The sequence below is a fragment of the Anolis sagrei genome, chromosome Y (assembly GCF_037176765.1).
Source record: "Anolis sagrei isolate rAnoSag1 chromosome Y, rAnoSag1.mat, whole genome shotgun sequence".
Lineage (NCBI taxonomy): Eukaryota > Metazoa > Chordata > Lepidosauria > Squamata > Dactyloidae > Anolis > Anolis sagrei.
Window position 1 is genome coordinate 70,772,415 of NC_090035.1, and position 26,427 is coordinate 70,798,841.

Below are 26,427 nucleotides of genomic sequence, written 5' to 3' on the forward strand. Positions count from 1 at the left end.
GCGTACGGCAAGGCTGCATCCTCTCACCCAACCTTTTTAACTTGTATGCAGAACACATCATGCGATGTGCGGGGCTGGATGAATGCAAAGCTGGGGTAAAAATTGCTGGAAGAAACATTAACAACCTCAGATATGCAGATGACACCACTCTGATGGCCGAAAGCGAGGAGGAGCTGAGGAGCCTTCTAATCAAGGTGAAAGAAGAAAGCGCAAAAGCTGGGTTGCAGCTAAACGTCAAAAAAACCAAGATTATGGCAACAAGAATGATTGACAACTGGAAAATAGAGGGAGAAACCGTGGAGGCTGTGACAGACTTTGTATTTCTAGGTGCAAAGATTACTGCAGATGCAGACTGTGGCCAGGAAATCAGAAGACGCTTACTTCTTGGGAGGAGAGCAATGTCCAATCTCGATAAAATAGTAAAGAGTAGAGACATCAGACTGGCAACAAAGATCCGCCTAGTCAAAGCCATGGTATTCCCTGTAGTAACCTATGGATGTGAGAGCTGGACCTTAGGGAAGGCTGAGCGAAGGAAGATCGATGCTTTTGAGCTGTGGTGTTGGAGGAAAGTGCTGAGAGTGCCTTGGACTGCGAGAAGATCCAACCAGTCCATCCTCCAGGAAATAAAGCCTGACTGCTCACTGGAGGGAAAGATACTAGAGACAAAGTTGAAGTACTTTGGCCACATCATGAGGAGACAGGAAAGCCTAGAGAAGACAATTATGCTGGGGAAAGTGGAAGGCAAAAGGAAGAGGGGCCGACCAAGGGCAAGATGGATGGATGGCATCCTTGAAGCGACTGGACTGACCTTGAGGGAGCTGGGGGTGGTAACGGCCGACAGGGAGCTCTGGCGTGGGCTGGTCCATGAGGTCACGAAGAGTCGGAGACGACTGAACGAATGAACAACAACAACAATTTGTTTATTTTAAATTGTATACAAATGCTTTTATGTCAAGCCGCTTTGAGTCCCCTTCCGGAGAGATAAATTGGGGTAATAATAATAATAATAATAATAATAATAATAATAATAATAATAGGCTGGTTTTAGGACAGCAGCTTAATCACCAGCTGCACCTGCAGTAAATCTTGCCAATCAAAAAGTTGGCAGTTCAAAGACGGGGCAGGGTGAGCTCTTGACTTTCAACCCAGCTTCCCAACCCACCTAGCGGATCAAAACCAGCAATGTGAGTAGATGAATAGTAAGTGGGGAGTTTTTTTAGGTATGGTGTTTTGGAGGAAAGTTTACGAAGAAAGAAAGCTCTTCGGCAAGGAAGTGGAGCGACAGCACCCTCCTGTGGCCTGAATCGAGCACAGCCTCCAAAAGATGCCAAATGACGAGAAAAAGCTTAAATATACCTCCGTCTGTTGTCTGTCTTGTCATTGTACGAGGGTTGAATGAAAAGTAATGCCCTCACCTTCGTAACTCCTCAACAGATGGCAGTACTGGTATACGACAGGTACTGGCTTGTTCAGTAGACTCTCCTCTACAGTTCCATTTTGGCAGGAAGCCTTAGCATTGAACGGTTGTGTTGTTAAAGTGCGAAGTATGGAACCCTGCGCAGACGGTCGGTCAAGCAACATACAGTCATTGAATTCTTGACAGCAAAAGGTGTCACCCCAAAGGAGATTCATCAGAAAATGCAAGCTGTTTATGATGATTGTGTTGATGTGGGTACTGTGCGTCGTTGGGTGAGTAAGTTTAAAGATGTTGAGATGGGAACATCTGACTTGCGTGACAAACAAAGAGTTGGACGTCCTGTGACAGCAACCACCGAGTTTCACAAGCAAAAGGTTGACAGATTGATTCAGGACAATTGTCGTGTCACTCAGAGAGAAATTCCAAGCATAAGCGGCATTTCACAAGAATGTGTGGGTCACATTATTGCTTTGCTTGTGCATGATGGGTACCCAGGATGGTGACGCCTGAAATGAAAGCGCACAGACTTGAAATTTCAGAGACCGATCTCACCACCATACGGCATCCTCCATACAGTCCAAATTTATCACAGTCTGACTTCCATCTGTTTCCGATAATGGAAAGAAGATCTGTGGGGACATCATTATGCTTCTGATGAAGACATTGAGAGAACTGTGAGAAGCTGGTTGTGAAAACAGTGTTGACTTCTTCCGGGACGGCTTCAGAAAACATGTTCATCGTTGGCAAAAATGTATCCAATTGTCTGGTGATTATGTGGAAAAGTTAATAGTGGTAGTTAAAGAGCACATTCTAAGGATTATTTCTGTGTTTGATTTATTAAAATATTCCCATCCAAATCCAAGTAACGAAGGTGGAGGCATTACTTTTCATTCAACCCTCGTATAATCGGCATTGAATGTTTGCTGTATATGTGTTCTGGGATCTGCCCTGAGTCCCCTTCAGAGTGAGACCGGTGGAATATAAGTACTGTAAATAAGTAAGTAAGTAATAATAATAATAATAATAATTATTATTATTATTATTATTATTATTATTTGTGTTGGGAGGAGGGTTTTTTCACCTCCCTTAGCATAAAAAATGGCCAAGTATGAAATATTATAGGAAAGGCAACCCTTTTTGTGGCAGTCTCAATAATCTAAGATGATTTTCCTGCCCTAAATTGGATTTTTTCCCCACAGCCCTATTATCATATCTGCACTGGAATTAATGTTCTATCCTTAAGACTAGCCAGCAGGCAAGAGCCACACAATTAAGTGTCCAAAGGGCCACTGGCTGATCTAGTTGTCCTTCTGGTCACGGTTGTTCCCGGCAGGATCAACAGCACTAGGAGTTTAGAGCTTCCTTTACAAGTTTCCTTTCACCTCTTCCCCTGTAGAAGACCATCGAGACATCTGAATTGCTGGAGATCATTGTGGAGACGGAAGCAGAAGCCGGGGTCAGCGGGATGAGCGTGGCCGGAGGAGGGCGGGATGGCCTCTTTGTCAAGGATGTGCTGAAAGACTCTCCAGCGGCGCGGGCACTGAGCCTCAAGGAAGGTGAGCAGTCACAGAAAGGTCAACCAGGAATGAAAGATCAAGCATGAGGCAAGGTGGGCAGACCTAGACCTGAAGAGCAGGGATCCATACTATGACCAACTCCCATAAAATAACATCAGTCAGTCAGTTGATACACCTTGCCCTTTTGTCTCCTACCAAGCTTTCTTCTGCTGCTTGGAGATCTAGTTCATGCTTAGGCACATCTACGTTGTAGAGTTAATGCAGTTGGACACCACTTTGACTGCCATGACTCAATGCCATGGAATTGTTGGCGTTGTAATTCGGCGAGGCACCAACATTCTTTGTCCAAAGAACTTATCAACGGCAACTCTCATGATTCCACAGCAATGAGCCAAAACAATTAGTGGTGTCAAACTGAATTAGTTCTACAGAATACCTCGATTTACTCAAGTCTAAATCACCATCGAATCTAATGTGCACCTCAGTTTTCAAAACCCTGAAACCAAAAAAAATCTTTGCTGACTAATGTAATGCGCAAGGGCAAAAAGTGCATTTTTTGTAATACGGTCCTTATAGTTACTGTCTTCTTAGAATTGTTATTGTTGTTGTTATTATTTGTACCAGGAGCAACTTGAGAGAATTGGCCCTCTGCAAGGACATTGTCCAGGGGACGCCTGGATGTTTTTGATGTTTTACCATCCTTGTGGGAGGTTTTTCTCATGTCCCTCATGGGGAGCTGGGGAGCTGGAGCTGACAGAGGGAGCTCATCCGTGCGCTCCCTGAATTTGAACCTCCGACCTGTCGGTCTTCAGTCCTGCCGGCACAAGTCGTTAACCCATTGCACTACCGAGGGGTCCTAATAATAATAATAATAATAATAATAATAATAATAATAATATTGAGTTGTTGTAGGTTTTTTCAGGCTATAATGGCCATGTTCTAGAGGCATTCTCTCCTGACGTTTCGCCTGCATCTATGGCAAGCATCCTCAGAGATAGTGACTACCTCAGTACCTCTGAGGATGCTTGCCATACATGCAGGCGAAACATCAGGAGAGAATGCCTCTAGAACATGGCCATATAGCCTGAAAAAACCTACAACAACCCAGTGAATCCAGCCATGAAAGCCTTCGACAATACAATAATAATAATAATAATAATAATAATAATAATATACTTTATTTATATTCCGCCCTTCTTCCTGAGTTACATACATAGGCAAACGTTCAATGCCTTTACCATCATATACAATGAGACACACAAACACAAACAAAGGCAGAGGCTTCTCCTTTCATTTCCGGCTTCTGGAGATGGTGCTCATCGTTGGCTCTGGGGAGGTGCTTTTCTCCATTTTCAAGCCGAGGAGCCTGTGTTGTCACCTCCTAGTTGTGTGGCCAGCAAGACTTATTGGAGCATCTCTTAGCCTTTTCCCACCAAAGCGGTATCTATTTATCTAGTCACATTTGCATGTTTTTGAACTGGTAGGTTGGCAGGAGCTGGAGCTGACAGACGGGAGCTCACCCTGTCTCGCGGATTCAAACTGCCAGCCTTCAGGTCAGCAGTTCAGCAGCACAAGGGTTTAACCCATTGCACCACCACAACCCCTTCTTTAAAAACAACGATGCTGGAACACTGAAGCTTTCAGCAATGGAAAAAAAAAACTTTAGAGTGCATCTATGTTGTAGAATGAATCCACTTTAATTGCCTTGGATTCAATGCTATGGAATCATGATGACTGTAGTTTTATAAGGCATTGAGCCTTCTCTGTCAAAGAGTGTGAATGCCACATCAAACTACAAATCCTAGGATTACATAGCACTGAACTATGACAAATTACAGGTGACATCCCTCAGAGAGAAGCTGCAAGTGCTCCTGAAACTTCCCCTTTTGCTTTGGCTCAGCACTAAGATTACCCTATTAGACAAATCTGATGTGCATCCTAATTTTGCCAAGGTAATTTAGTCCAAAAAAGGTGAGCGTTAGATTGGAGTAAATACAGTAGATCAGCTTTTCTCAACCTGGGGGTCGAGACCCCTGGGGGTGGGTTGTGAGGGGGTGTCACTGTATTTTCTATTAGTCATGGGGGTTCTGTGTGGGAAGTCCAGCCGAAATCTATTGGTGAGGTTCAGAATGCTCTTTGATTGTAGGTGAACTATAAATCCCAGCAACTACAACTCTTAAGTGTCAAGGTCTATTTCCCCCAAACTCCACCAGTGTTCACATTTGGGCATATTGAGTATTCGTGCCAAATTTGGTCCAGATCCACCATTGTTTGAGTCCACAGTGCTCTCTGGATATAGGTGAACTACAACTCCCAAACTCAAGGTCAATGCCCACCAAACCCTTCCAGTATTTTCTGTTGGTCATGGGAGTTCTGTGTGCCAAGTTTAGTTCAATTCCATTGTTGGTGGACACCCCCTCGTGACCCCCTAAGGTTGAGAAATGGGTGGGAAATACGTGGGCGCAGTGACCTTTCTGCCCAAATGGTAGGACCTGCCCTGCCTTAACCCCTTCTCTTCTGCAGGTGACCAGCTCCTTAGTGCCAGAGTATATTTTGACAACATAAAGTACGAAGACGCCTTGCAGATCCTCAAGTGCGCCGAACCATACAAGATCTCCTTCTGCTTGAAACGGACAGTGCCCAGTGCAGATGTCTCTCGCAAGCCTGGCACCTCCACCTTTGAAGTCAGAGGCCCCAAAGCCAAGATAGCCAAGCTGGTAGGTACCAAAAATCTCCGCCAAGCTTTGGGAGCTGATCATAGTTCCATAGTTTCCAGGGAGTGGAGTTCTCTTGGGTGAGGTGGGGCTCAGAATTTGTTTGAGGTTTCCGTCATCCAATGCACTGGGTGGCATTGGATGTGAATTAGGTATCACAACATCATGCAATCCTAAGAACTGGATAAGAGATTCCAAAGGCCATTTGGTCCAATGGGCTCTGCAATGGCAGGAAAATACTCCTGAGAATCTCAGGCCTTGGAGGAAACTCAAATTATCTTGGATTTGCCCTTGATACTCACTCTCTATTTTCCGAAGCATCATTATTGGTTTCTCAGATTAAATGTGAGTTTCATTTCTGAATGTCTGAAACATGCTCAACAAAAATGAATAAATATACCATATATACTCGAGTATAAGCCGACCTGAATATAAGCCGAGACACCTAATTTTAGCACAAAAAACTGGGAAAATGTATTGACTTGAGTATAAGCCAAGGGTGGGAAATGCAGCAGCTACTTGTAAATTTCAATATAAAAATAGATACCAATAAAATTACATTGATTGAGGCATCCGTAGGTTAAATATGGATTATTTAATCTATTTTTTGAATATTGACATAGAACTGTAATTTACGATAAGACTGTTCAACTCTGATTAAACCATTTTCCTAACCTTCTTCAATGTAAATGTACTTATGTATCATTCCAATAATAATAAAAAGATTAAAATAATAAATGTAATAATAGTAATGATAGAGTAAAATAATGGAAATGTAATAATAATAGTAAAAATGGAGTAAAATAATAAATGTAATAATAATAATAGAGTAAAATACTAAATGTAATAATAATAATAGGGTAAAATAATGTAAATGTAATAATAACAATAATAATAATAGAGTAAAATAATAAATATAATAATAAAAATAGAATAAAATAATAAATGTATTAATAAAAATAGAATCATATAGTAAATGTAATAATAATAAATAGAGTAACATAATAAATTAATAATAAAAGTAAAATAATGTAAATGTAATAATAATGATAATAGAATAAAATAATAAATGTGATAATAATAGAGTAAAATAGTAAATGTGATAATAAAAATAATAAATAGAGTAATATAATAAGTGTAATAATAATAGAGTAAAATAATAAATGTAGCAATAACTATAATAGAGAAAAATAATAAATGTAATAATAATAGAGTAAAATAATGTAAATGTAAAATAATAATAATGAATAGAGTAAAATAATGTAAAATAATAATAATGAATAGAGTAAAATAATAAATGTAATAAAAATAATAGTAATAACAGAGTAAAATAATAAATAACTTTGACTCGAGTCAAAGGCTGAAAAAGGAGAGCGGGGCTTTTCAGCCTAAAAAAAAAGGGATTAAAAACTTGGCTTATACTCGAGTATATATGGTTTAAAAAAAGAAAAAAGAAGAAGTCATGTTCTTTTTTTGCTGAACCAACCGAAGAAGGTGAAGTCTTTTATCACGGAGAGTTTTTCCTTCTTGGTAAACATTCCTGTGAAGTGCAAAGATTTCCATACTTCCCTATGAACCAAAGTTGGTCCAACAAGAAATCCGTTTTCACTCTGGGTGTGTATTCTCCAGAAGGTGAGACACAGCTTTCTGCAGTAAGGAGATCCCTGTTTCTTTTGTTTGTCTCCCTGTTAGGATGACTCACAGAGCACTTTGGTTCTTTCCACAGAACATCCAGAGCCTGTCATCTCTGAAGAAGAAGAAGAAAAAGAAGGTGGCGAAAGGTCTGGCAAAGGACCTCCAAGAGACAACAGACCTTCGCGGCAGCGGAGATCTGGCTGGAGGGAAACTGGATATCGCACCGGTTGACGTGGAGTTCTCCCTGCCCAAGTTTTCCAAGCTGCGCAAGGCCAAGAGTGCAGGTGAGGTGGCAGCCGCTGAACCAAGCCCAGATGTTTCCCCGTGGCTGTCATCTCTGGAGACTAAACGCCGAAAACTGAAATTCCCCAGGCTGAAGGTTAAGGAAGCAGCGGCTGCCGCTGCAGCGGGTAGAACAAGAGTCGAAGTGCCCGAGAGTCACCTGGAAGTGGGCCTGCCCAAGGTTGCCATCGGGGTGAAAGCTGCCACCAAAAAAGAAGGTGAAGCGAAGGTGTCCAGATTCACAGTCCCATTCACCAAGACCAAGAAGGCCAAAGAAGAGGCAAGGAGCAAAGTGGAAACTGGGTTCCAAGCTCCTCAGGTAGAACTTGATCTCCCCTTACCTAAAGCTGGGCCTGGTGGAGAGTCACCCAAAACTGGTGCCAAAGCAGAAGGTTTCAAGATCCAAGCACCTCAGATCGGGTTGCCCAAAATGGAGGTGGTGCTGCCCAAAGTAACTACTGTAGGGATGGAAGCGCCAGAAGGTGGTCTCCAAACAGGGCTGAAGCTCCCCGCAGCAGAAGTGGCAGCTCCTAAGGTAGATGTCGACCTCAGCTTCCCCAAACTGGAAGGCACATCTCCCCCAGAGGTTATCGCCAAAGGAGAAGGCTTCCGAATCAAAGTCCCCAAGTTTGGCATCCCTGCAGAAGATGTCAAGCTGAAAGTGCCTTCGGCCAAAGTCCCAGCTGTGGAAGTCTCCCTGGAAAAAGACAAAGTGAGATCCAAAGATTTGGAGGAAAAGCTGACAGCAGGAGTGACAATGCCTTTTTTGGATGTGGAGGCTCCATCCGTGGAGCTAGAGCTCCCCCTTCCCAGAGGGAAAGCTGAAGTGGAAGCTCACAAGCTCAGAGTTGAAGCCCCAGATATCTCTGTCAAGGTCCCCTCCATCGGCCTTGGCAAGTTGGTCTCCAGAGCCCAGGAAGAAGGGGAAAGCAGATTGCCTCAAGTGGAAGTCAATCTTGGAAAACCAGAGAGCCCCAAAATAAAAACCAAAGGCCCCAAGATCCAAATTCCTGGGTTTGGGATTTCCTTGGCAGAACGCAAGTCAGATAGCAAAGAGGCTGTTTCCAAAGGGGCAGCAGAGAGTAAGGTGGCATTTCCAGGGCTGAAGATGCCCTCCCTTGACATCTCAGTCCCCAAAGTCAGCGACGTGCAACTTCCAAAGGCCACGGGAGAGTTGGCTGCCTCCTTCGATCGGGCAAAGTCTCGGGAGGCTGCCGAAGAGCCTGGATTCAGGTTCCAGGTGCCCCAAGTGTCACTCCCCAAATTTGACCTGCCTGCCAAGGTGCCACCTTCCCCACCCCTCCTAACTCATGCCAAATTCCCAAAGCCGGAAGGTGATGTGAGCGTGAAAGTCAGTGTCCCAAAGGTGGATCTTGTTTTACCTGACGTTCAGCTCCCCAAATCACCATGTCAAAAATCAGAATTGCACATGTCAGTGGAGAAGCCCAAAGTAGAAATGGCTGTCCCCTCAGCCAGGCTGAGCTTTCCTTCTGGCGCTGTGCCGGCACTGGAAATTGGCCTGCCCAAAGTTGAGGTTGGCCTGGATTTGCCAAAGGTGGAAAGAGAGCTTGGGGTCTCTGAACTACCCAGAGACCACGAGATGAAGCTTCAGTTCCCCAGTTTTGGGGCTGTGAGCAAAGACCTGGGGGTGGAGCTCAGTGTCCCCACTTGCCGACCTGATCAGCTGGAGCTGGAACCAAGCGTGAGGACCTTTGAAGGGCCAGATGTCAGTGGAATGGTCGCCAAAATTCCTAAAGTGGATCTTGCTTTGGGGAAGGAGTTGCCAACAGCTGAAGGAGAACGAAGGCTTGAAATTGGCTTGGACATGAAGGAAAAAATATTGCCAAAGATCAGCTTGGCTGCGGGGACCAAAACAAAGCTGCCGTCTGTTGAGATTCCGACTGTCACTATCCCAGATGTGACCATTGAGAGCAGCAAAGTCCTGGAGGCTGAAGCAAAACAGAAGTCGCCCAGATTTGCCCTCCCTAAATTCAGCATTTCTGGCCCCAAGGTCCAGAAGGTGAGCCCAGAGGCAAAGTTGAAAATGCCAAAATTTGGAATCTCGTTCCCCAAGTCCAAATGGGGAGCAGAAGTGGAAAGTCCCAAATTAGCTCTCAGTGTTGAAGGAAAGGCTCCCAAAGAGAAGTCTGGTGCCATCTCTGAGCCTCAGGTGGGTCTAGATTCCTCTGAAAGCAGGATGAAATTGCCTACCATGGAAGTTGAGGTGCCCAGCGTGGCCGTGGACATCAGCCTTCCCTCTGGGAAGACAGAAGAGCGGCTTGGTGAAGAAGCTGCAGGCCTCTCCCCTGAAGTCGGCATAGACCTCCCAGATGTCAAGCTGAAAATGCCCAAATTACTGTTGCCCAAATTTGGGGGCAAAGGCAAGGAGGGGGAGCTGGAGCTCAAGAGCCGGGAGGCAAAGCTTCCAGAGAAAGAGGCCAAAGCCAAAATGCCCAAGTTCAAGATGCCATCTTTTGGCATGATGCGCAGAGATGTGGAGATCTCAGGCCTAGAAGCAGAAGCAAAAATCAAGAAAGATTCCAAAAGTCTCAAGGAGAAAGGTCCATCTGTGAAGATGCCTTCTCTGAAAATGCCAACACTGCAGCTGTCCTCTCCTAAGCTGGAAACTGAGAAAGGGAAGCTGCAGATCCAGGCTCCAGAAGTGGGAGTGAAAGTCCCCCAGGTTGAGCTTCCCAAGATTAGCTCCAAAGATGGCAAAGCAGAGGGAGGGCTGCTTATGGGGTCTGACAGTCCCACCTTCAAGGTTAAGATGCCATCCCTGGAGATTGCTGTGCCCAGCCCTAGGGTGGAAGGGGAGCTGGAGAAGCCTGTGGTGGACGTCTCAGAGGCTGACATCAGAGGATATGAGGGAGAACTCAAGATCCCCAGTGTGCCTTCCATCGGCATTTCGGCCCCCAAAGTTGAGCTGGACATTAGTCTGCCCACCGCTGGCCCAGACGAGTCCATCACTTATGGCACTACAAGTGCAGATGCCAAGATCAAGTTGCCAAAGGTGGAGCTGCCCAAATTTGGTCAGGCTGAGGATAGCGGGGTGCTGGAAGCAGGAGTACAGCTGCTGGGACACAAGTTCAGCCTTGGGCGGGAAGGAGAGAAAGAGACAGAAGGATCAGGAGAAGGCTATATTCTGGGCTCCAAGGTACGGATGCCCAGAGTAGACATCTCCTTGCCCAAAGCCCGGCTTTCTGATGCAGAGCTACCACTGACTGAGGGAGAGGGGATGGTTGAAGGAGCTGAGGGTAAATTCAGGATGCCTTCTGTTGGGCTGCCAAAGTTCTCCACCCCTAAAATGAAGGCTCCTGAGGTAGAGCTTGACATGAGTTTGGAAGCAGCAGGAAAGATGCCTAGGGTCAAAGTGAGCGGTCCTGCCATTAAATTGCCCAAATTTGGGGGTTCCATTTCTGATGGAGAAGGGGAGCCTGAAGTGGATCTGCCCAGGGTCCCACAGCTGGAGCTGAAAGCTCCCAAACTCCGAGGCAGTGCCGAGATGCTGAGCCTGGAAAGTGGGACGAAAGAAGCCAAGATCAAGATGCCCTCACTCCCTATTGGCTTTGGTCTAGGCAAGGCAGAAGCTGAAACTGGGCTGGGAGTTGATGATGGCAAGTTCAAGTTGAAATTCCCATCCTTGAGCATCTCCAAGGCAGGCCCCGAATCAGGCACAGACACCCAGCCCCTCTGCCCTCCTTCTGAAGGGACAGACTTCTCCTTCAAAATGCCCCAGATTGCTCTGCCACATGTGGGGTTCTCTGTGGACTCCGAAGGGAGGAAGGAAGTGAAGGGAGAATCAGGGAAACTAACAGGTATGACTGATCTGGAAGTGGATGTGGGAGGGTTTGAAGGCAGGCTGAAAATGCCCAAGATCAAAATGCCAGCATTTGGGACACCAGGTGCCAAGGGAGACACAGATGTGGCAAGAGCTTCTCCTCCAAGACATCGACGGGACTCAGGAGAGGGAGATCTGGATGAGAAGAAAGCCGCCTTCAAGGTGCCTGGCTTGGAGATTTCAGCCCCAAGCCTCAAAACCCACGCTGAATATGATGTTGAGGAGACCCAGCTCAGGTATGGTGGCTCTCAGGAACTGGAAGGGGCCAGTAAAAGAGGTCGCGTTGGCAGCGATGGACGGAAGAGCCCAGTTGGAAAAGGAGGGGCAGCCAGTGCAGATGCAGGGAAGAAGTATAAAGTGAAGCTCCCCAAATTTGGAATTTCCTTGCCCAAAGCAGGATTGGAAACTGAGGAAAGCACCCATGGGCAGGAATCGGAGACCAAAGCCAAGAAACACATGTTTGCCTTGGGAAGGTCCAAGGCAAAGGGCTCCGAGGGTTCCCCCAGCCTCCTTGAGAGAGAGGAGGAAGGGGATGGCAAGGGCATGATGGCCAAACTCAAGCTCAAGCCCACTTTTGGATTGTCTCTCTCCAAACCCAAACTGGGGGTGGAGGTCAATGGCGACCTGGAGGAGGCTTCCTCCAAGCTCAAGGTGCCCAAGCTGGGTTTCTCCACAACAGAAGAGAGCTCCCAGCTCAATGGGGAACAAGGTGAAGCCTCGCTGCAGGATGGGTCTCAAGAGAGCAAGGGGAAGATGGGCAAAATCCGGCTGCCTCAAGTGGAACTGTCATCCCCTTCCAAGGTGGCTGAAACTGACCACGAGTTGAACCTCAAGCTGGTGAGGACAGAAGAGGCCAAAGAAGATACGCATGGGGGAGGCACCTTTTCAGTCTTGAAGTTCAAGTCGCCCAAGATCACCTTCTCGGGCTTCAAGAAACGGAATGGGGAGATGGCGCCAGGAGCCGTGGTGTCTTCTGCTGCCAGAACAGAGATGGCTTCGTTGGAAACGGGCGAGGCAGGGTCCAAGGGGGAGAGGTCTCCCAAGTTCAGATTCCCTAAGGTGGCGCTGAGCCCCAGATCTCATGGGGTTCTGGAGATCACCCCTGAGCACCCAGAGGACGAAGGGGGATTGAAAATCAGGCTGCCCGATGTGGGTTTCTCTGAGGAGCCGGGCTTGGAGGCCAGGTTGGGACCAGCGAAGGTTGTGACCAAATCAGAGGGAGGAGGAGCGTCTTCAGTGTGAGGAGCAAGTGTTGGAGTTAGCCTGGCAGAGCCATGCCCACCTCTCTGTCCTCTGTATAATGTCTAGCACTAACACAAGTGAGACAGGCTTGGCACCAGCCAGGAGTAGATGAAGGAAGACGAGATAAAAACATCTGGGCATGCTTCTGTTGCATGTGTCTCTCCCAGAACGTTGCCTTTAACATCCCCTCTCTGGAGGCCACTGCAGCTCCATACTTAGAAATTGGTTTTCTCTTTCTTTCTATCTCTATGGAAAATCAATGTGAATAAATTCAAGTCCCGTCTTTTCCTGTCCTATTGTCAAGGGCTTGCTTCACACCAACCTCCAAACAAACTTGTTTCCTCCCTCAACTGTGCTTCTGTTGTCCTCCTTGTGAGTTTTGGGACCAGGTTTGAAAAACGTCCATTTCCCTACCTTTGCCTTTGGAAACAGGTCATTTGGGGAAGACTTGGTTATATGTTACAGAACTAACTTAAGAATGGGGGGGGGGGGGGTGGGGTTGTGAGCAGAGTGAATGAGGTGTTTAGAGATGAGGAAGTGTGGTCAATAACATGTCCTTCCTTAGAAAATTATAGAATGATGGAGTTAATGAGAATCCCAGGGATCATCTAGTCTAACCCCTTGCCAGTACATGATCTAAAATAGATAAGTTGTTGGGGTGGAGGTAAGACCCAGTCTTAGTTGGATGACAGAAGACAATTCAAGGGAGTTTTGAGCGAGGATAAGGCTCCTAACTGACTGGGAAATGCTGTATCCTGCTAAGTCCTATCCTCAGTTGATCCGGAAGACCTAGAACTCTTGGTTTTTCCTGTGAGGTTGTTGCTATGCCTTGTTTTTAGGGTGATTCAGAGGTTAAGCTGGCAGTGCCAAAGGTTGCTTGGGTGCAAAATCAGAGCAGTTCTTCTGCACCAAGAATATCTGTCATCTCCATCCTCCCTTCCATAGGTCATTCTCTCCCTTCCCAAACAAAGTCCCTTTGCTGCTCCAACCCTCTCAGCTCTCTTCCTCCTTCCTTAATGACACAATGAAACCCCATAGACTATGAGCGTCATGCACTTTGTGCCTGTATCTTCTCCCCATTTAGGGTTACCCTAGTGGAAACTGGAAATTTCAGTTGTTGCTTGTCATAGCAATGAGGTCACAAGTAACATCTGCTGAAATTCTCTCTTTGGCACAACCTTTTAAGCTTTTGTCTCTTTCAAGGTTATGCCAAAGCAACCCTGGCTTTTTTTCATGTCAGGAGTGACTTGAGCAACTGCAAGTCGCTTCTGGTGTGAGAGAATTGGCCGTCTGCAAGGATGTTGCCCAAGGGGTGCCTAGATGTTTGCTGTTTTACCATCCTTGTGGGAGGCTTCTTTCATGTTCCTGCATGGGAAGCTGGAGTTAACAGAGTGAGCTCAACCCGCTCACCCTGGATTCGAACCGTTGACCTATCGCTCAGCAGTCTTGCCAACACACGGTGGCCACTGTGTCAGCCTGGCTAAAAAGAAGAGATTGACAGAACTCACATAACCATTATTGTCGATGGAGTTTTTACTTCCTGATTCAGGACTAAACCAACTTTTGGGTAGTTTTTAAAGAAGTCGCTCTGTTATTTTAATGCAACTTTTGAAAATACGCTTTATTCCTGAGGCTTTCCTATCACTTTGTACTGCATCCAAAGAAGTGGGTTTATATCCACAACAGCTCATGCTAAAACAAAAACCAGACAGTCTTAAAGGTGCTGCAACATTCCTTTTTTTGTTCCTGTTTCCTTTTTTATGGAATTTTGGGAAACGCAGAGACATTTCTTTGGGATTATTTTTTTCCGCATCAGGTATGAGTTGAGAAACTGCAAGTTTCTTCTGGTGTGAGAATTGGCCGTCTGCAAAGACGTTCCCCAGAGGACGCCCGGATGTTTTGATGTTTTATCATCCTTGTGGGAGGCTTCTCTCATGTCCCCGCAATAGGGAGCTGGAGCTGACAGAGGGAGCTCATCTGCACTCTCCCCGGATTCGAATCTGTGACTTGTCGGTCTTCAGTCCTGCCGGCACAAGGGTTTAACCCATTGTGCCACTGGAGGCTCTTTTTCTTTGGGATGGGAGAGAGGGATGAGGGTGGAGATAAGAGATTTTCAAGATCCTTTATGTGCTCCCACCAAAAACAAACAACACCTTTGCTGTGCCAGGCCTTCAAGGTGGTGTTTCTCATCAGCAGCCCCAGGTGTTCATAATTTAGGCTAAAATATTTTACTGGTTTGGAGAGTACGGGGGACCCATTGCATTTGCTTTTCAAGAGAGGCGTGTGAAATGCAGTGGTCACATTAAGGTGTTTACATTTAGGGCAGAAAGCAGTGTAAAGGGATTCGGGAGTGACGTAGGATCTCCATTCCTTCAAGTGAGTAAGGCAGGGAGCGAGGGACAGAAATATTGTCTTGTCACTCTGAGATGTACAGAATTTTTTTTTGTTCTAATTGTTAACTACTTCGGCCTGCTGTGATGGGCTTTCCTATAATTTGCCGCTAAAAGACAAATCCCAATAACTGCCTCTTTGCCAGATTGTCTGTTGAATTAATTATCTTTTAAGTAAAGAAAGATGTTACACTGTATCTCAGATACACTGTACTACTGCTGCTTTTGTTTTGTTTTGTTTTCTATTCTGGGTTTGAATAAAAAATTAATATGTGGACTGACGCTGCTGCTGCGTGTATCGTTCTTGCCCGTTGTGCTGGCAATGCACAAGACCAAACCAATCCTGAACTCTCACTAGAACAGGGACCACTTTGACCAGGGACCACTTGACCAGGGACCCCTTTGACCAGAGACCACTTTGACCAGGGACCAATTTGACCAGAAACCACTTTGCCCAGGGACCACTTTGACCAGGGACCACTTTGACCAGGGACCGATTTGACCAGGGACCACTTTGCCCAGAGACCACTTGAACAGGGACCACTTTGACCAGGGACCACTTGAACAGGGACCACTTTGACCAGAGACCACTTTGACCAGGGACTACTTGACCAGGGACCACTTTGACCAGAGACCACTTTCATCAGGGACCACTTGACCAGGGACCACTTTCATCAGAGACCACTTGACCAGGGACCACTTTGACCAGGGACCATTCAACCAGAGACCACTTGACCAGGGACCACTTTGACCAGGGACCACTTGACCAGGGACCCCTTTGACCAGGGACCACTCAACCAGAGACCACTTGACCAGGGACCACTTTTGACCAGGGACCACTTTGTCCAGGGACCACTTGACCAGGGACCACTTTGAGCAGGGACCACTCTTCAACATTAGTACCAAAAGGGTTATGAATTAGTTTTTGGTCAACTTTAGATTCGGTTTGTTTATTTGGAGTGCTGATTCAGATAATTGCATTGGATAGACCACATCCGCTCTAGTTTCTGGTACAGAACATATGCCATCCAGTAGTCGCCATCTGCTTGCCCACAGAAAATCATATTTAATAATCTAGAGCTGATGTGGTAGTAATAATCTTTTGTGGGTAGTCAGCCTCTCTTCTCCCAACATTCCTTTTGCCTTGACACTATAAGAAAGTTTTGCGAAACCAGTCACTGTGGTTTTGAGGCAACAATGTAGTAATGGTGAGTCTGCTGACCATATTTTTGTTCTAGTGATCCACAGACCACAGGTTGGGACCACTACACTAGAAGCTGCAATGACAAACTGAGGCACTCGTACTTTGCACACATCATGAGATGACATAATTTATTAGATGGTATTATAATGCCCCATAAAATGGGAAACAGTTGGTCAGTCTGTGGAAAATGCCTAGAGTTTGCCACACCTAAGCAAGAAGTCCTTAAGATCTCTCATTCATAAACATAAGTCATGGACAACAGTCATAGTGTTTGAAGGGATCACAAGGGTCATTCTAGTTCAACCCTCCGGCACGTAGTGAGAGCACTCTTGAAAAATGCCTATCCAACCTCTATTTATAGACCTTTAAAGAAAGACAATCCACCTCTCTGCAAGGCAATCTCTTTCACTATCAAACAGCTCCTACTCTCAATAAGTTCTACCTAGTGTTTACATGGAATCTCTTCCCATTTTAACCCATTGGTTTGTGTTCTAGCAGCAAAACACAAGCTTGTTCTGTACCTCCACATAACATTCTTTGAGATATTCAGAAGTCAATGTTATCAAGGTACATGGTTAAATTGGGAGCCATTTGTCCCATCTCCTCTGCATAGAGGTAAGGAAGCTAAACGCTATATTCAGAAGAGGGAAGGTTGCAAGGTGAATGAAAAGGGGGGTCGTGAGAAGACAACCTTGTGATGGAGGGTGAGACAACTAGGCTCACACTTAGGTTCAGTGCCTCCTCTCTTGGAGCCCTCTGGTAGCTATAGATTTCATCTCCACCTCCAAAATGTTGCATATTCCCAGTGCCTCCAAGGGCATTTAGATAACCCTCATCAACCCATTATAGCCTAAGAAAATGTTTGAAGGAGCAACATGTTACCTGTCAGGTGCAAATCCCATCCACTCTAGCCAATAATTTGGAATGCTAGGAATTACAGTCCAGCAACATCTGGAAGACCGTGTTGTTCCCGCTCTTAGTGCAAGATAAGGAAAGTGAAAATATCCAGAGTATGATGCCAGTTCACCTTGCTTTACATAGGTCCTGGGTAACCTATCAAAGGATTTTCTTGGCAAGACGTTTTCGAAGGTTGTCTGCCCTTGCATTCCAGTAAGGCTGAGACAGTGTAATCTGCCTAAGATCACCCAATTAATTTCCCATGCTAAACGGTTCCTATTCCAATAGTCAATTCACTATCCCACACCAGCCTTTTTTCTCTGAGGACTATCAAATCAAGGCTACAGAACCATCTACTGAAGGTATATTCTAGACATGGGGAGAGGAAAGAGAAAACCCATGTAGTAAAGGCCCACCTTCATTTGAAAACCAAATAGTCTTCTCATGGCCCATTCATTATTGCTCCAAAGCTCCTGAGAGAAAGGACTGATGTTCAGAAGTCACCAGATTTGGGAAATATAGGCAAGAGTCATTTCCTGGTGGAAACAAGGGTGCTCAGTTCAGTCTTTAGCCCAGCTTAAGATAGGAAGCTGATAATCTGAGTGGGCAACTGGCCTCCATAACAGAACCTTTTTGACTTGGCAACTTTGGAACTGAGCTGACTGTTGCATCACCCATTGTTCCAGAGAAGGGCTGGGGTTCTCTTGAGTCAAAGGCGGCTGAACCTCTCTTTGCAAGAAAGCCAGTTTTGCACCCGTGTTTCTGAGCTTGGGCAAGCCCAGAACGATGGTCACAATCGAGTCGGAATCAGACTTCTATGACGTGTTTGAGATCCTGGGGAAGGGGACGTTTGGGGAAGTGGTGAAAAGCTGGAAACGGAGCACGGGGGAGATGGTCGCCATCAAGATCCTGAGAAATGACTCCTACCGGAGCAGAATCATCAAGAACGAGCTGAAGCTACTACAGACGATGGCTGAGGTGGACTCAGAGCAGTCCCACATTGTCCAGTTCCACGAATTCTTCCACGACGAGCTCAAGTTCTACCTGGTCTTTGAGCTGTTGGAGCAAAACCTCTTTGACTTCCAGAAAGAGCACAATTTTTCCCCTTTGCCAGTCCGACACATTCGGACGGTGACCACACAGGTGCTGAGAGCCTTAGCCAAGCTAAAAGAGCTCTCCATAATCCATGCAGACCTGAAGCCGGAGAACATCATGTTGGTCGACCAGGTGAGGTATCCTTTCCGAATCAAGGTGATTGACTTTGGGTCTGCCAGCATCTTCAACGAGGTGCGCTATGTCAAAGAGCCATACATCCAATCCCGGTTCTACCGGGCGCCAGAGATACTGTTAGGGCTACCGTTCTGTGAGAAAGTGGACATGTGGTCCTTGGGGTGCGTGATGGCAGAGCTGCACCTTGGCTGGCCTCTCTACCCCGGGAACAATGAATACGACCAGATACGGTACATCTGTGAGACTCAAGGGATGCCCAGGACCACCCTTCTCAACGCTGCCAGGAAAGCCCACCTCTTTTTCAAAAGAAGCCAGCATCCCGAGGTGGTGAATTCCTGGCAGCTGAAGACCCCAGCAGAATACCTGGCGGACACCAAGGTGAAATCTGTGGAACGGAGGAAGTATGTGCTGAAGTCCCTGGACCAGATGGAGACGGTGAATGTCCACAAGATGATCTACCCAGACAGCGAGGCCTTGGCCGAATACTTTGACCTCCGGAGCATGGTGGAGCTCATTAAGAGAATGTTGACTTGGGATTCCCATGAGCGTATCACCCCTAGCGCAGCCCTGAAGCACCCCTACATTTCCACACAGCCACTCAAGCAGAATTATGATCTCACTCAGTATTATCAGTTCTGCATGAGGAGCCTCCATGAGTCACTCCCCAACCATGGAAAAGCGGTGGAGGAGGAAACTCAGGTCTATAGCCCTATGGAAGAGGAGCACTTCTACGCTTCCCAGCAGTCCTTCAAGGAGGACAATGCTCATGGCATCCAAAGGACCACCAGCCAATTGGATGATCTGAGCATCGCTGAAGCCAGCCGGGAGGTGCCCCTGAAAGTATGGGGCGAAGGACCCAGTGGAGGTCTCTATGAGCCTCTCTCTGGCCCCACAGAGGCTGCCTCTGGCCGGCGCAAGACCCTCCACCAAAACTTTCGTTTGTGCCATGAGCAGCCAACCCAGCAAGAGCCCATCATGCCCTACTACAGGAACCGTCATGGGAGTCCCAAGCATCGCAAGGCATCCCACCATGCCAAGTTGGACCCCACTTTTGAAAATCTCATCCTCCTGGGACAATATTCACCGGAAGACACCCTCAGCTGGGAGAAGGAGAGCAACGCTAGCACTAACTCCCTGCCCGAGTCCAATGGAAAGGAAGATCCCAACTACCCCAAAGGTCTGATGTTGTCACCCAAAACTCAGGTAGCGGTCATTGAATTCCTTCAGTCAAAGGGGGCATGAAATCGTTCCCTTTAGAAGAGGACAGTCTCAGAGAAGTCTTCCAGTACTGAAGCAGCATTCCAACACTTTAGACCAGGCATGGGCAAATTTTGGCCTTCCAGGCATTTTGGACTTCAACTCCCACAATTCCTAACAGCCAGTAGGCTGTTAGGAATTGTGGGAGTTGAAATCCAAAACACCTGGAGGGCTGTTAGGAATTGTGGGAGCTGATGTCCAAAACACCTGGAAGGCTGTTAGGGAGTTGAAGACCAAAACATCTACCGACTGTTGGGATTGTGGACGTTGAAGTCCAAAACACTTGGAGGGCCAAAGTTTGCCCTTGCCTGCTTTAGACAATGGGCTTAGTTCTTGTGACAGTTCAAAAAGGGTGTCTTTACATGAGTTGTGAGTGTAGCTACTCCTTCCTAGAGACTTTTAAAAAACAAAACAAAACCCAACTTGATATAGGAGGTCGTATGTGTGATCCTGATACTTTAATCATTGCTTGCTGATGTGATTGGCTGACCGATCAAATTACCGATGTGCTGCTTTTCTATGCTGCATTGCTCTCAGAGTAGGGCCCAGGACAGCTTCTAAACAATCAAAATATTGCAATTAGAAAACAATTAAAAGCAAATAAAATAAAATAAAAAACCTCTCCATGAATCTGGAAGTCCTCCAGAACGATTCTACTGTCAACATCCACTGGACTCTGAGCATAAAGCTCTATTAGAGGACCTAAAGATTCCTAAAGAGAACATTATAACCAAATCAACGAATAATCATACTCACAAAAAGTCAAAACCACAATTATGGAGGGCCAATTTTAGTGTAAAAATATTTTTAAAATAAAACAGTTTGGGGGGTAAGATTAAAGCCCACTCTCCTACCTATACTTCCCTCACTTGCTTCAGTTCTTTGCATTCATAGGGAAAGGCTGTAGCAAAGTTTTCTGAATCTGACACCTTTTCTTTCATGTCAGGAGCGACTTGAGAAACTCCAAGTCGCTTCGGGTGTGAGAGAATTGGCCGTCTGCAAGGACGCTGCCCAGGGGACACCCGGATGTTTTGATGTTTTACCATCCTTGTGGGAGGACGTTGCCCAGGGGACACCCAGACATTTTGATGTTTTACCATCCTTGTGGGAGGCTTCTCTCGTGTCCCTGCATAGGGAGCTGGAGCGGACAGACGGGAGCTCATCCGTGCTCTCCCTGGATTCAAACCTCCAACCTGTCGGTCTTCAGTCCTGCTGGCACAAGGGTTTAACCCATTGCATCACCTTAGTCTGGCTCATTAGTCTGACATCCAATCTATAGCAAATGCCTTATGTTGCCCAATAGCTGAGCCAATCCAAACGTTACAGTTAGATGTCAAAGAGTTGGAAGAGACCTCTAATTCACTGCTTCTTAAACAAATGGGGTCAATGTTGGGTTTCTGAAAAAAATGGCAACTATAAAAGTTTTCTGAACATCGTGACTGTTTTAGGCATTTATACATACCAATTGTGCAATGTTTACATTGGACTCTGCACAAGATGCTTCAACTGACCTTCACCAAAAAAAAAAAGGGAAATCAGCCTGTTCAGTAAGCCTTTGCAAATGCCAATTAACTGTTTGATTTTTTCATACTTATCATATACCTATATATGGGTTCCATAGTGGTGCAGCGGGTTAAACCGCTGAGCTGCTGAAGTTGCTGACCAAAAGGTTAGCGGTTCAAATTCAGAGAGAGGGGTGAGCTTCTGCTGTTAGGCATAGCTTCTGCCAATCTAGCAGTTTGAAAACATGTAAATGTGAGATCAATAGGTACCGCTTCTGCGGGAAGGTAACGGCATTCCATGCAGTCATGCTGGCCACATGACCTTGGAGGTGTCTACGGACAATGCCAGCTCTTCAGCTTAGAAATAGAAATGAGCACCAGAGTCCCAGAGTCAGTCACAATAAGATTTTGTGTCAAGGGAAAACCATTACTTTACCTTTAATATAATATTCTGTAATATAATATAATATAATATAATATAATATAATATAATATAATATACAAATAATATATTATATAATATAAATGCCTCCTACAAAATGTCAATTTGGAGACCTCAGGAGGGCATGGATGGAAGATCAAAACCTGGCCATGGCACACAAGGACAACCATGTTGAAATAAACAACAGCCCCAATCTGGCAGCCAGCCACTCGTTTCAAAGGTTTCCCATTCTGTTTCTTTAAGGAACATAGACTGGGAAGAACTGATGCAAAGCAGAGACATTTCTCCCATTCCGCATAATGGGCCCCGATTCCCCCAAGACAACCAACAATGGCACTGTGTATTGTAGCCAAAGTTTTAATCCAACCAAGCCACCGGCATAGCCACTCCATACAGTCAAGCCGGCCACATAACCTTGGAGGCGTCTATGGACAACGCCGGCTCTTCGGCTTAAAAATGGAGATGAGCACCACCTCCCAGAGTTGGACATGACTAGACTTAATGTCAGGGGAAACTTTTACCTTTACCTATACCTATATATACCCAGCGTTATATGAAAATGCCTCAGATGGAAAGAGTTCACAAGCGGAAAAGGTTGAAGAAGTCCTGATCTATATTGCCTTGTGTTGTCCCATGTGTTAGTCAACCCAAATGTGTTTGGATACCATAATAGAGTTAGAAGACACTCATGGGTCATCTTGCTCAGTGCAGGATCTCCAGCTAAAACATGCATGGGCAAACTTTGGCCCTCCAGGTGTTTTGGACTTCAACTCCCACAATTCCTAACAGCCAGTAGGCTGGGTTGTTATAGGTTTTTTCGGGCTATATGGCCATTCTCTCCTGATGTTTTGCCTGCATCTATGGCAAGCATCCTCAGAGGTAGTGAGGTCTGTTGGAACTATGAAAAAGGATTTATATATCTGTGGAATAACCAGGGTGGGACAAAGAACTCTTGTCTGCTGGAGCTAGGTGTTAATGTTTCAACTGACCACCTTGATTAGCATTTGATAGCCTGGCAGTGCCTGGGGCAATCTTTTGTTGAGAGGTGATTAGATGTCCCAGATTGTTTCCTCTCTGTTGTTTTGCCAGTAGGCTGTTAGGAAATGTGGGAATTGAAGTCCAAAACACCTGGAGGGCCAAAGTTTGCCCAGGCCTGATAAATCATCCCTATCAGGTTGTTGTCTAGCATTTAATGGAAGACGTCTGGAGAAGGAGACCCCATGAACTGTTGGAAATAGCAACCTTCCAAGGCTCCACTAACTGTAAATGTGTATAGTTGTTAACCTATATTGTATATACATTTTGGTTTGCCAATTTGACTGTACCTCTTTGGTGTGGGAGGGGCTTCAGACACAGGACTCTATTTTGTATTCAGTTTGCATCAGACCTCAGTGGAGGTAGGTGTATGTTGATGTTTGGACTTTAAGTATGCTTTTAGACCTCAATGGAGGTAAATTGCGGTTTGTTTTGTTTCAGACTTCAGTGAGTACAGTTATACAGTTTGGACTATATATGCTTAAAAACTATGGACTAGTATGCTGAATATATACAAGAAGTTTGTTAGTAAACCTGAGATGTTATTTTTCAAAGAAGACCTTGTTTTTTTTATCTCTGAGTATATACTTTAAGAGGTTTTAAGGAAGTGTATATCTTTTGGGCAATTGCAACTGCAAATTCAACTTCAAAGACACAACCATCCTCTGCTAACCAAACATATTTTTGTAGTGGCATGTCTTTATCCATGGCAGTTCAAAGACATGGTTTTTCAGTTTAACTGCCGAGTTACCCATGTGCCATTGCATGAAATCTTATTAATTTATTTATTTATAGTATTTATTAGGTACTAGCTTGGGGACCCAGCGCTACCCGGGTTATTTGAGAAAGGAATTGTGTATCAAGGTTGGTCTTTATCAGTTATTTATATGGGTTGCAGTGGTCTCAGGAAGTTAGTGAAGGTACTGCGAGTCCCATCATCTATGGCCCATCCTCCTCCAAACTGCACCAGGATGGAGAGTGAGTCATGGGGACTCTGTGTGCCAAGTTTGGTCTTGATCGGTCATTAGATGAAGGTTGCAGCAGTCTTGGAAAGTGAGTGGAGGTACTTGAAGTCCTATCATCCATAGTCTGTTCTCCCCCAAACCTCACCAGAATGTTGAGTTGGCCATTGGGCTCTCTGTGCCAAGTTTGGCCTTTATTGGCATTTGGATGAGTGTCGCTGTGGTTTCAGGAAGTGAGTGAAGGTACTGCAAGTCCCATCATCCATTGTCCATCGTCCATCCATGGTTCTAAATGGTTCTAAAGTAATTATGAAACTAAAGTTCTGGTGGTGAAAACTAGGTTGCACTGGTGCTTTGCTTCTACAGTGTTGCTAAAGTTCTGGTGGTGAAAATTTCAGAACTCTTAACAAAACTTTCAAAATTTCATTATTGGCAATTTTTGTGAACGGAACAAATTAGAAACTGCCATTTATAACAAAATTTTGGAAGTTTTGTTAGAGTTCTGAAATTTTCACCACCAGAACCTTTGCAACACTGTAGAAGCAAAGCACCAGCGCCGCCTAATTTTCACCACCAGAACAGTGGGACTTAGAGCAGTGGTTCTCAACCTGTGGGTCCCCAGATGTTTTGGCCTTCAACTCCCAGAAATCCTAACAGCTGGTAAACTGGATGGGATTTCTGGGAGTTGTAGGCCAAAACACCTGGGTACCCACAGGTCAAGAACCACTGCCATAGACACACAACATATATAGACAGACACACAGAGGCTATTTAACATTCCAGCTTTCATGAGGGCATTCTGGCCACCAGGGGAGCTGTCACTTCACCATCCATTTGTGACACTGATAGAGTACTTCCTCATTCTTTGCATGCTTGCTGGAGATTTTTATGGCGTCGTAAATTAGTTAAATTAGCCTCCCCGCATAAGCGGTACTTAAATTTTCTTCTTGGCAGATGCAACTGTCTTTCGGGCTGCAAAGGTTGACAGCAAGTTACACAAATGAGTCGGAAGCTCACTCCGACCGGCTGGCTTTGAACTCATGACCTTTCGGTCAGTAGTGATCTTGTGGTTTTCAAAAGGTGGTCTCTATGCTCATTTGCCAAACGGATGTAAAATCATTTTAACCTTTTCAATAAAGTTATGGTGCACTTATTTCCAATAGGTTATGGAATTTCCAATATGAACTTTTCCTCTTTCTCTCTGGCAGAGAGGCCCTGCTGAAGCGTTCGAGCCCGCCGCCTCTGCTATGCAGGTCTCTGGTCCCACCACTTGGCTGCCGGAGGAGGACTGGTTGTCAGACCGGGGGGCCGCCCCGCTCAAGGCCGTGCTGCACGCCCCGCGGAACCGGCACCACCAGCTGCAGCCCCCTTACCTCCAACACATCGCCAGCCACCACTGACCCACCCGCAGCGGGGCATCTTTGCCCAGGCAGGACGAGGGCAGAGGCGCAGCAGAAAAGAGACAAGAGAGAGGAGGGCACCCTGGCGGGGCCCTTCTCCTCAAACAGAGACCCTTTGTAGCCCTGAAATATATAGACTGTTCCTGGCTGCCCCCAGCTGCTTCCTTCCTAATAAAGAAAAAAACTCCTTGCTAGAATGATTCGTGAGCTGTGCTGAGAGCTCCAGGCTGGAAGGGGTGAGGGATTCATGTGGGGTACAAAGGGAGAGGGTCGATGGGGTTACATGGAGACTTTTCCCCCAACTAAGGGCTAACAAGTGCATTTCCCCCGGCCCACTTGCAACCCCTGATGCTCTCAATTGCTGCTGCATCTGTAATAAACACTTTATCAATTGCAGAAAGCTTTTCATGGCAAATCTTTGGCTATGGACACATGCTGTGCCCTCAAGGTTTTGGTGAGTCCATGAACCCTTCCAGTCCTATCAGTTGCCTCTGAAATTGGAAAGGACCCCAAACACTATTTAGACTGGATCTACACTGCCCTATATTTCAGGATCTGATCCCAGATTATCTGATTTGAACTAAGTTATATGAGTCTAGACTGTTATATTTATTTATAGTATTTATATTCCGCCCTTTTCACCCCACAGGGGACCCAGGGTGGATCACAATGCACATATACATGGCAAACATTCAATGCCATAGACACACAACATATATAGACAGACACACAGAGGCTATTTAACTTTCCAGCTTCAGAGGGTATGCTTTGAATTCCTGCCACCAGGGGAGCTGTTGCTTCACCGTCCACTCGTGACACCGATGGAGTACTTCCTCGTTCTTTTGCATGCTGCTGGAGAGTTTTATGGTGTCATAAATTAGTTAAATTAGCCTCCCTGCATAAGCATTACCTAAATTTCCTACTTGACAGATGCAACTGTTGCAACTCAGGGTAGTCTTCACCTTGCTCCAGACACCACCACACCAAAACAAAGTATAAAAAATATAAATGAACAAAATCTGGCTACCAGTATTAAAAAATTCTAAAATTGCAACAGCACAACAACAGAGAAGAAACAAACTAGGACATCTCATCACCTCTCAACAAAAGTTTGCTCCAGGCACTGTCAGGCCATTATATGCTAATCAAAGTGATCAGTTGAAACATTCACACCTAGCTCCAGCAGACAAGAGTCCTTTGTCCCACCCTGGTCATTCCACAGATATATAAACCCTTTTCCCTAGTTCCAACAGACCTCACTACCTCTGAGGATGCTTGCCATAGATGCAGGCGAAACGTCAGGAGAGAATGCCTCTAGACCGTGGCCATATAGCCCGAAAAAACCTACAACAACTCAGTGATTCCGGCCATGAAAGCCTTCGACAATACAAGAAATACAAATTTTCCATAGGCAGGACAAAGGCTTAAATGCAAAGACAAAGTTCCCAAGATCCAAAGGC

General features: G+C 45.7%; 2 protein-coding genes across 2 annotated transcripts in view; both read left to right on the plus strand.

Annotated features, from left to right (window-relative positions):
* Window positions 1-13,144, plus strand: part of LOC137095089 (periaxin-like) — a 43,749-nt gene extending 30,605 nt beyond the window's left edge. The window contains exons 5-7 of the mRNA XM_067461313.1: window positions 2,814-2,973; window positions 5,458-5,651; window positions 7,375-13,144. Of these exons, the coding sequence (XP_067317414.1) occupies window positions 2,814-2,973; window positions 5,458-5,651; window positions 7,375-12,648 (5,628 nt within the window). The 3' untranslated portion in view covers window positions 12,649-13,144. The remainder of the gene's footprint in view (window positions 1-2,813; window positions 2,974-5,457; window positions 5,652-7,374) is intronic.
* Window positions 13,145-17,925: 4,781 nt separating this feature from the next.
* Window positions 17,926-25,216, plus strand: LOC132780580 (homeodomain-interacting protein kinase 4). The gene is made up of 2 exons (XM_067461292.1): window positions 17,926-19,575; window positions 24,776-25,216. Exons 1-2 carry the CDS (start codon window positions 17,926-17,928, stop codon window positions 24,965-24,967), a joined length of 1,842 nt encoding a protein of 613 aa, XP_067317393.1. The 3' UTR covers window positions 24,968-25,216.
* The last annotated feature ends 1,211 nt before the right edge of the window (window positions 25,217-26,427 follow it).